Consider the following 10,676-nt stretch of genomic DNA (forward strand, 5'->3'; position numbering starts at 1 on the left):
CTCCCCACTCCGCCCCGGAGAGCAGGCCTCGACCCCGAGAGGGATACCCGAATGTCGGCGATGATGGGGGCGCGGCTGGACCTGGCGCCCTTCCTCCTTTCCCCGTCGCCGTCGCCCTCGCGGCCGTCCCCCGCCCTCCGCCTCCGGACCTCATCGCCGACCGCGGCGGCGGCGGCGAGGACCCGCTTGCTCGCCCCGAGGGCTGCCGCGGCGGCGACCGCCGTCTCCGCCAAGCCGGCGGCGGCCGCGCCGCTGTCCGCCGACCGCTCCGTCGTCCGCCTCGGGCTCCCCAGCAAGGGCCGCATGGCCGAGCTAACCCTAAGCCTCCTCAAGGTCCCGTCCCCGTCCCCGTGCGGAGTCGCGTTCCATGCCCTCGCTTCCATTTCTCGAACTGAAATTTTGTGTTGGTTTTTGCTGATTTTGTTGCTGTGGTGGTGTTTGGTGCAGAGTTGCCAGTTGTCGGTGAGGCAGCTCAACCCGCGGCAGTACACCGCCGACATCCCGCAGGTGAGTCCTCATCCCCGTCTCGTCTTCACGGCATTACCGCGCACCGTATCTAGGCAGGAGAAGTGGCTGCTTGCTGTGAGCAGGGACTGAATCAGTACGCCTTCAGGCCCTGATTGGCTCATTAATAGGACGGCACAGTTTAGAAACACCGTTGTTCGACAGTTTCTTGGATTTGTTTAATGTATTACTGCTCGTATGCAGCGTCTGTTTCATGCTTAAACACAGTACCTCGACATGTCCTGCATTTGTTTTATGTACAATTGATATAAGCATGGGGATTAATACCACAATACAAACATTCTCTATTTGGGCATATCAATGAGGTGGCCTTCTTAATTTTCTGATTATTTTAGAATAGTTAGAGGAGCATCGGTTTATTGCATCAGCCAAGATGTGATACGTCAGGAGATTTATTCCATGTGTTAATATTTTCTTCCCAACAGTTCTGTCAAGATGAGATCTATCCACTGTCCATAATATATTGCTGAATAATAATATGTGTGGTGTCTTTGACATAAATAATAAATTGGAAGATGTTCAGAGATTTAGGCCAACTGGAACGTTAACAATCTAAAATATTTATTAGGTTCAGCTGTGGTTGGTGTTTGCTGTGTTGTGTTGCTTTGTGCTGCAGTTTCACTGTATGGAAAAAAAAAATCCTTACTGGTTCATGTAAAACTTACCCTTCCGATTAACTATTTTGCATCGGCAAAGCTCTGCAAAGAGAACTTATGCAACCAGTTATTCATAAAGTCAACAACATTGAACCCATAAATCTAGTTTGTTGGGCAATGGGTATTCGTCAGTTGTTCATAGAGTCAGGTTTGAAGTTTGTTCAAAACAACATCCAACCCATAAATCTAATTTGTTGGGTAATTGGTATTTGCCTGTTATTCATAGAGTTAGGTTTGGAGTTTGTTCAAAACAACTAATTTGTTGGGTAATGTGTATTTGGTTGCACCATTGCCATGTAGTAGATAATACTGATAAAATCAAGGAAGCAAAATAAGAATGTCGAACCTGCATCTTCGTGTGATCATGTCTGTCGAGAATCTGAAAATCTCAGTGTGGGATATTAAGCATTTTGTTTTGTCTGACCTATTTGCGTTTACAAATTACAATATATACCTTCCAGCGACTCCGTCCTAACCCTGTTCTGTCGCATGGTGTTCAGTTAAAATCTATAGGTTGTATGCATACATTTTCATGCCTAAAAATAGTGTTACATTCGTTCCGTCTGTAAAATCCGTCTATATCTAATTAATCTACAGGAATATTTGCGGTGGTCTGAAGTACTGTGAAACAGAGGGAGTAATAGATGGTTATGGTGAAGTTCTAATACATTTTTGTATGCAGGTTCCAAATTTGGAGGTTTGGTTTCAGAGGCCCACGGATATTGTTCGTAAACTATGTTCAGGGGATCTTGATCTTGGTATTGTGGGTTATGACATAATTAGTGAATATGCACAGGTAAATTTTTGAGGAATAATGTTAAGTCTTTTGGCCCAGTGTATGCCTACCTTTAGTTTTAGAAGTTCCTGCTGGATTAATTTCTACTGATTGATTGTTTTCAGTTCCTTTGATCTATGCTGATATGTTTTTAAGATTTTGTGTGACAGGGCAATGATGATCTAGTTATTATTCATGATGCCCTCGATTTCGGACATTGTCGCCTGTCCCTTGCGGTATGGTATATCCAAGTGCATTTACTACTAACAGCCTCACTATACCTTGATTGAAGCTCATGTCTGAAAAAGTGAAATTGTGTTCTATGATAGGTGCCGAAGGAAGGTATTTTTGATAGCATCAATACTCTAGAGGATTTGTTAAATATGCCTCAGTGGACTGAAGAAAGACCAATGCGGGTCGTTACAGGATTTGGTTATGTATGGTCATGAATAAACTTTAATTTCTTAGTCCACCCCCTTGATGGACACTGCTTTGTTAATCACTGATTTGTGGATTCTGCAGGTAGGTGCAAAGTTTTTGAAAGAAAAGGGTTTCAAGCATGTTTCATTTTTAGCTGGTGATGGTGCTCTCGAGTCATATCCTGCTGTGAGATGCTCTCTTTAATTTAATTCATTTTTAAATTAAATTTTCTTCTGTTTCTTTGTGATTGCCTCTCCTACCTTTGCATTTGATTATTTCATGTATTTGTTTCAAGTTTGGATGGCTAAACGCTGTGGGTTGTCCATTACAGTTCCACCACTACTCCTTAGATCTTAATAGAACTCAAAGGCTAATATTTAAAACATAGTTGGCCACTTGTTTCTCCACCAATTGTGCTCTTGCATAGTACTCCCTCCGTTCCATATTACTCGTCGCTGATTTAGTACAAAGTTGTACTAAATCAGCGACGAGTAATATGCAACGGAGGGAGTATCATTCATAAGGCTGTATTTTTTAACCTTTCTTATTCCTTTGTTAATTATGTTAGCAGTATTGCATGAAGCTGTATGAGTATACTGTATATGTTCGGATGTGAATTATGGTAGATCCAAGCCTTAATTCTTTACAGGGGCAATGAAAAGTGCAGTCATCTTTGCCATTTATTGGCATACTTGTCTCTGTTAAGGACTATCGGTATTAGTCTAGGAGTCTGTATTAGGCTATGTTTCCTTCCTTGTACCCTAAGTCTTGTGTAAAATATATAAGCCCCTTGTCTTATGCAATAGAGATAAGCTGCATCCGTAACATGGTATTAGAGCCTAGGTTTAGGTCTCCGGACGCCGCAACTCGTCCTCCCGGTCAGATTGTTTTTCTTGGGTCTCTCCTTTGATCAATCTTTTTCGGTCTCCTGTCGTCTCCTCTCTCTAAGCTGACTCGCTTGATTTGTAATTTCTAAATTGGGACACACTGTAACATCAGTCTATTAAGGGTAATATGTTATACTTATTCATTTTTTCTCCATGAAGATGGGTATGGCTGACGCTATTGTGGATCTTGTGAGTAGTGGAACGACTTTGCGTGAGAATAATTTGAAGGAAATTGAAGGTGGAGTAATTTTGGAAAGCCAGGTAAGCTCTATCACATAGGCACTGGATCACAAAGGACAAATAACTCCAAGTGATGTTTCCTTTTCTAAAAGTGAAAATTTGCGCTCATTGTGCTATGTGTCCAACACTATGCAGGCAACACTTGTAGCAAGTAAGAAATCTCTGAACAGACGTGAGGGTGTGTTAGAGATTTCACATGAGATGCTTGAAAGATTGGAGGCTCACCTCACAGCGTCTGGCAAGATAATGGTAAATCTTTACATATTTTTATGTCACACTATTACACCGGATTGATTGATTAACTTTAGTATATCTTCCATTATCATATAAGGTAACAGCAAATATGAGGGGCAATAGTGCAGAAGAAGTGGCTGAGAGAGTTCTCAGCCAAACATCATTATGTGGATTACAGGTATCATTATAAGCACTTAAGTAGTAAAAAACTTTATTTTTTTTTGGAAAACTAGCCATGAATCCCACACATTATTTGTGCAGGTAGATGGTAGAATTTTAGCTTTATATTCAAAATAGAATTCTGTTCTATATGCTCATACAGTCTACTCCCTCTGTTCCCAAATATAAGTCTTTCTAGAGATTCCAACAATGACTACATATGGAGCAAAATGAGTGAATCTGCACTCTAAAATATGTCTACATACATCCGTATGTTGTAGTCCATTTGAAATGTCTAAAAAGACTTACATTTAGGAATGGAGGGAGTAGTATCCATGACTGAAAATATAATTATATTTGCTTACAACTGTAGCACTTGTAATATCTGCATCTTATTAATTTGCATAATTATAGCCTGTGCTCGCTAAATAATCGATGCAGATGTTCGACCAGAGAATTTCTAGCCCTTTGGAGCAAAAGTAGATGTGTAACATCTATTTTTCTCTTGGGGTCCAGAATATCTCTCAATATAATGTCTTAACATTGTGACATCTGTAGCATCCATGGACTGGGCCAAATTCCAATTGTAGTCTTGTGGCCTTTTAGGTTCATTCAAATTAAACTAGTAATGTATTGCTGACTTACTAATAGGTCTGCTCTTGATTGCTAATCCACACTGTGATATTTTTAAATATGGAGATACAGTCTTATCTTTTGAACTAATACTTACGATTTCATTTGCTCCATCTTGATGTGAACAGGGCCCAACTATAAGCCCAGTGTATTGCACGCTTGATGGCAATGTTGCTGTGGACTACTATGCTATTAATGTTGTAGTTCCCCAAAAGTCGCTTTACAAGTCTATTCAACAACTGAGATCTGTAAGTTGTCTGCCTCATGCTTTTCTACGGAAACATTTGCCTCCTCTTATCAGTTTCCTGTTGGCAGCAATTTATTCTTAGGACAATAATTTAATGCCGTGTTTGAGGCAGGCAGTTATTCTCAACTAAGTAAAATATCTTAGTAATTAACAAAATGGGTTTGCCATGTTGCACCTTGAGTGTAAGTATTCAAATCTTACTGAGTAAGCTCCATTCAGCAGATATAACTTATAAGTGTGGAACTATTAGCAGTGTCAAATCCTGGACGGAACCCGTTCATTACGACCAGGAACCAGAAATCCTGGTCGGTGCTGGGAGAATAAATCCTGATATGTAAATTAAAAATTCTGAATTCAGTCAGTGAACTATACACCTGGCCCAGAGCCAGTTAGGAAGTGGTCCAAGTAAAAAATTGTTCTAATTTGACAAATCAAACTGGAATCGGAAGGTTTTAGGCTTAGTAGAACTAAACCATGAGGTGCAGTTTTAGTACTACTAGGCACGAGGAGGAGGTTAGCCGTGATGGGCAGGTGGTACCTCAGAAGGACACCTTTCGATATTTGGGGTCAATGCTGTAGAAGGATGGTGATATCGATGAAGATTTGAGCCATTGAATCAAGGCCGGATGGATGAAGTGGTGCCAAGCTTCTGGTGTTCTCTGTGACAAGAGAGTGCCACAAAAGCTAAAAGGCAGGTTCTATCGGGTGGCGATTCGACCTGCAGTGTTGTATGGTGCTGAGTGTTGGCCGACCAAAAGGCGACATGTTCAACAGTTAGTGTAGCGGAGATGCGCATGTTGAGATGGATGTGTGGCCACACAAGGAAGGATGTCCGGAATGATAATATACGGGATAGAGTTGGGGTAGCACCGATTGAAGAGAAGCTTGTCCAACATCGTCTGCGATGGTTTGGGCATATTCAACGCATGCCTCCAGAAACTCCAGTGCATAGCGGATGACTAAAGCGTTCTGATAATGTCAAGAGAGGTCGGGTTAGATCAAAATTGACATGGGAGGAGTCCGAAAAGAGGGACTGCAGTATCACCAAAGATCTAGCCATGGACAGGGGTGCGTGGAAGTTGGCTATCCACGTGCCGGATCCATGAGTTGGTTGCGAGATCTTATGCGTTTGAGCTCTAGCCTAGCCCAACTTGTTTGGGACTAAAGGCTTTGTTGTTGTTGACAAATCAAACTGTCCAGTAGATACCCAATGGTGCAGGCTATGATTGATGGTCCACAGTTTGTGAAGCAGGATTTGGAACATTCCACAATAGGACAACTTGATGTTAGAGCTCATAATAGAACTTGTTTTTAGAACACACATATGGTATTGGTACTTAACATACAGTATGGTTCTTTATCTAATGACATATACATCTAATACTTGTATGTGCTCCCGTGAACTTGGAATTGCAGATTGGTGGCAGCGGAGTCTTGGTGTCGAAACTGACCTACATATTTGACGAGGAGACTCCTAGGTGGCGCAAACTTCTCTCTGAGCTGGGAATGTGAGACTTGCTGCAAGGTCGGCCATGCCCTCCGCTAGAATGGACCGTCTCAGTGAGCATCTGAACTTATGCTCGCTGTAGTGTGTACATCATACACAGAAGCGACCCGAGTTTGAAAAAAAAACCCGTATGCAAAGTGAGCTCCCATGTGGATTGCCTGAGGAGATTTCGATATCTAGCGCCGGATATTGTGCTCAGCTAACGTATTCCCTGGACAGGCAGTGGTTGGTTTATCCCTTTTATGTGCCACCAGTCGATAGGGTTGGGGGTCCGGGATGTTGGGTGTATGTTGTTTGTGTGTGCCGGATCTTGCACCTTTTGTTGGTGCGGCCCTGAATAATTGGGGCTACCTGATATGATGACAATAATGAATCCCATTGTGGTTTGGTCTCCGTGGTGTGGCTAGCCTATTCGATTCCCATCTGAAATGCTCGTGTCTTGCTGTTCTCATCCCATTCGGAATTGATTGTCACATCCATGTCTATCTGTCTCTTTTCTGTATATCTCTTCCATGTCTTCTTTGAGAAATGGTTCGTAATGATCCTGTTGGAGAATAGTTCTGTATCTCATCCACGTCGCATCGTGATCTTTGAAAGAAACAAAAATTAATTCCACGCATCTGGGATTTTTGTCAAATTACTGCCCACTTTAATAAACATGAAAAGAAAATCATTGTAGATCACGGTTCGTTTGAACAGCGTTGGTATTTCGTAGGAAAGACTTCTCTAAAGATGCAAGGAATGTATTTGTCACGTTTATGTTAAATAAGTAGTAGAAGTTTAACAATGGGTACTAGGGCGAAGGTCAAAACAGAATGCCTAATGTCCAAGTATAAATTTATTCCCTCCGTCCCATAATGTAAGACGTTTTTGCAAGCTAAACATAACTTGTAAAAACATCATATATTGTAGGAGAGAGGTATTAGATTGGAGGAGCAAGTGTGCTGCCGTCTCCGGAGTTCTGTTGCACGAAGGGCAAACTCCAGACTTTGGCTATCCATGCCTGGCAGCCGATCCGCCGCCCAAACTCATTTTTGAGCACGTTTGAGTTCCGTTTCTCAACGGGGCATACATTGTTTGGACACCTTTCTGGTCAAACGCCCAAACAGACCACACTCATCGGTCCATCAACATCCAACAGCCATTGTGCGTGCATTGTTCCTCTTCATCCTCTCTTTCTTGTTTCTCCTCCTGCGACAGTTCCTCCTCTCCCCCCTCACGCGTGACCAATCACTTGCCTTCGTTCCCCATGGTCGGTCGACGCAGTTGCGCACCGCCTCACCCTACCTCGACCTTCCCCCGCCCACCGTCGTGTTGGCCGTTGCCTCCGGCCATCCCTCTAAGCCACCCCCCCGAATGAACAGCTCCGGCAACACCTGCACCTCCCCTCCCCGCCCTCGCGTCAAGTTTTGAACTCGCTCCCGCCGGTTATCGCTTGCCGCTCGTCCACGGCTCAGCCTCGCTATGGCCGGCGTTCCTCATGCCATCCCCACCTTCGGCCTCGCGCTTCGCAGAAAAAGTGACTTCCGTGATATTTTTTTTCGAGGTATCTAATGTTCAGCAAACCCAACCATGAAAAACTCTGCCATTCCTTTAAGATTCAGGAGAACATAAAACCACAAAACTGTTGCTGAGGTGGGAGTGCAACCCAAAAGCCAAAACACGTGCACATTTACACACGACAAGCAACGGTGTACTATTGCACACTCCACACACAATCTCTTATAGATTTTTGTTCTGCAATTTTGTACACCATGTGGAACCTCACTGAGTCACTCTCACGCTCACACCTGATGGGTTACATTACATAGCACAGACATCACACACGTTAGAAAGAAACTCAACACTGAGCCGCGCTCGGCGCACGTACATTTTACGCCGGCAGCTTTAATTATTCACTTTCGTGAAGCACGGGGTCACGGGCTACGAACTACTTACTGTAGTAGGGACGGTGGGTGGGGTCGATCGGCCGGCCATGGCGCGACCGCGACGAGCACATCACGCGTCGCGCCTCGGGCGCACCCGGACCTGGAGCGGCGCCGCCATCTCGCACGACAGGCGGAGCACCTCCGACAGGTCGACGCCGGGCGCCGCCGGCGCCCACTCGAACTCGTGCAGCAGGGTGGCCATCCAGGCGGTCACGGTGGTCATGGCCAGGGACTTGCCCGGGCAGCTCCTCCGGCCGGACCCGAACGGCACGAGCCGGCCGTCGGCGCCGAGCACGGACACGTCCGGGGCCTCGCCGCCGGCCAGGAACCGCTCGGGCCGGAACTCGAGCGGCGCGTCCCACACCTCCGGGTCGCGGCTCATGGCCCACTGGTTCACCATGGCGGTCGTGCCGGCGGGGACGAGGTGGCCGTCCACGTACGTGTCGGTGATCGCCCTGTGGCGCCACGACAGCAGCGGCCCCGGTGGGTGCACGCGGAGGGCCTCCTTGATCAGCGCCTGCAGGTACGGCAGCGCCGGCAGGGACGGCTCGGCGACCGGGCTGCTCCGGCCGACCACCTCGTCGAGCTCGCGGTGCACCTTGGCCTGCACGTCGCGGTGGAGCACGAGCCGCGCCATGGCCCACTCCATCAGCACCGCCATGGCGTCCGTTCCCCTGAAGATCATCTCCTGGAAAAAAAACAGCCGCCATTTTCTTGTATAACTCCTCCTAGTGCTCTATCCATTAAAATGATTCGGAACTAAACAAAGAAGAAAAGGCTGGTGGAATTTTGCATGGACGCTAGCTAGCTTTTAAAAAGTGCTACGCTCATTGGCCGCTTTGCCAAGATTATTATTATCACAACAAAAGTAGTAGGAGTGATCTGCATACGTAATACTACTCCAAATGGAACCGATGCCATGCTGATAATTTATGTGTGTGTTAATTTGGTGAAAAAGTTGTATTTGTTGCTCATGATGATATGCTACGTACGTACGTACGTACCCAGAGCACTGCGGCGATGTCGGCGTCGGCGAGCCCCTCGCTGTCCTGCAGGGAAAGCAATATATCGACGAAGTCGCGCGGCACCTCTCCTCCGGCGGCGGCGGTCGTCGCCTTGGCGCGGTGCTCCCGGATGATGCCGTGCACGAAGCGGTTCACCCGCGGCATGAGCTCGGCGCACCGGGCCCCGATGCCCTGCGGGTCGACGGCGGCGAGCCCCGGGAAGTAGTCGCACCAGTTCTCCTTCCCCAGGAGCTCGTACCCTTCGTGCACCATCTCCAGCAGCTCCTCCACCTCGCCGGACGACGACTGCGGCGCCGACACGTCGTACTCCTTGCCGAACACGAACCGCATGATGTAGTAGAGCGAGGCGCGGCGGAGGACCCCGCGCAGCTCCACCACGCCCGCCCCGGCGCCGCGCAGCGCCGCGACCACGTCGCCGGCGACGCGCGCGCGGTACGGCGTGAAGGCGTCGACCTGCCTCGGGCCGAACAGGTGGCCCGACGCGACGCGGCGGAGCGCGCGCCAGTAGGGCCCGTGCTCGGCGAAGCCGATGGAGCGGTGGAACATGAGGCCGTAGGCGGCGTGGTTGAGCGGGCGCGCGGCGAAGGCCGGGTTGTCGAGGATCTCCTTGGCGACGTCCGGGTGGGACGCGACGACGGCGCGGACGGGGCCGAGCGACAGCGCCATGAGCCGCTTGGCCCCGGGCCGGCGCGCCGCCTCGGCGGCCAGCGAGCGGTGCGCCAGCCCGGACATGAGCCCCAGGCTGCCGACGACGGGGAGCCCCTTCGGGCCCGGGATGGCACGTCGTAGCCCCGCGCCCTGGCCCCTGCCCCGCCAGTACCGGCCCCATGCAGGCCCGCCCGGGTGCGCCCAGTAGAGCAGCGCGGCGGCCGCCCACGCGAGGCACGCGAGGACGGCGAGGTAGGCGAAGCTGGTGGCCACGGCGGCGAGTGTGGTGGTGGTGCCGTCGTGCTGGCCGCCGGAGATGGCCGGGAGCAAGGTGAGGGGAAGCACCCACCAGCTCTGGACTGAGCTCTCCATTTTCGGACTTTGCTGCGGTGCGTGCTGCCTGTGAGGGAAGCCGCTGCACGGGGGCGGTATTTATAGGAGCTAGCCAGCTCGCCGGACCGGAGCGAAGATTCACCGTCACTGGCGCGCGCGGTCCTTGTAAGCAAAGATGATCCAATCATTGGCACATAAAATACTAGAGAATTGCACTAGTGGGCTGGCATTGGCCCCTCTGGTTTTCCCGCCGGCCAGCCTTTGGTTGGTAACTCAGTTTGGAGGCTAGGCATGCACCCCCCTAGGAACTCACTCGCATATATGATCTACTACTCCTACTTGCTACTAGTATAACTTTGTGTAGTTAATTCATTCTTTGCTAGCATATGAAGGAAGGAACTTCGTGGAACTAGCTTAGCCTTGTGCAAATGCACTATTAGTATAACACTACTTACTACT

General features: G+C 48.2%; 2 protein-coding genes across 2 annotated transcripts in view; one reads left to right on the plus strand and one right to left on the minus strand.

The window, feature by feature from the left end:
* LOC123098900 (ATP phosphoribosyltransferase, chloroplastic) overlaps positions 1 to 6,676 on the plus strand; it is a 7,134-nt gene extending 458 nt beyond the window's left edge. The window contains exons 2-12 of the mRNA XM_044520974.1: positions 1 to 333; positions 448 to 507; positions 1,864 to 1,977; positions 2,127 to 2,192; positions 2,286 to 2,393; positions 2,479 to 2,562; positions 3,423 to 3,524; positions 3,639 to 3,752; positions 3,835 to 3,915; positions 4,658 to 4,777; positions 6,193 to 6,676. Coding sequence (XP_044376909.1) covers positions 52 to 333; positions 448 to 507; positions 1,864 to 1,977; positions 2,127 to 2,192; positions 2,286 to 2,393; positions 2,479 to 2,562; positions 3,423 to 3,524; positions 3,639 to 3,752; positions 3,835 to 3,915; positions 4,658 to 4,777; positions 6,193 to 6,288 — 1,227 coding nt within the window. The 5' untranslated portion in view covers positions 1 to 51 and the 3' untranslated portion in view covers positions 6,289 to 6,676. The remainder of the gene's footprint in view (positions 334 to 447; positions 508 to 1,863; positions 1,978 to 2,126; positions 2,193 to 2,285; positions 2,394 to 2,478; positions 2,563 to 3,422; positions 3,525 to 3,638; positions 3,753 to 3,834; positions 3,916 to 4,657; positions 4,778 to 6,192) is intronic.
* A 1,278-nt stretch (positions 6,677 to 7,954) lies between these two features.
* On the minus strand, positions 7,955 to 10,283 carry LOC123098901 (cytochrome P450 78A6). The gene is made up of 2 exons (XM_044520976.1): positions 9,216 to 10,283; positions 7,955 to 8,899 (listed from the first exon to the last, which is right to left on the minus strand). Exons 1-2 carry the CDS (start codon positions 10,254 to 10,256, stop codon positions 8,282 to 8,284), a joined length of 1,659 nt encoding a protein of 552 aa, XP_044376911.1. The 5' UTR covers positions 10,257 to 10,283; the 3' UTR covers positions 7,955 to 8,281.
* Between the last annotated feature and the right edge of the window lie 393 nt (positions 10,284 to 10,676).

This window comes from Triticum aestivum, chromosome 4D (genome assembly GCF_018294505.1).
Source record: "Triticum aestivum cultivar Chinese Spring chromosome 4D, IWGSC CS RefSeq v2.1, whole genome shotgun sequence".
Taxonomy (NCBI): domain Eukaryota; kingdom Viridiplantae; phylum Streptophyta; class Magnoliopsida; order Poales; family Poaceae; genus Triticum; species Triticum aestivum.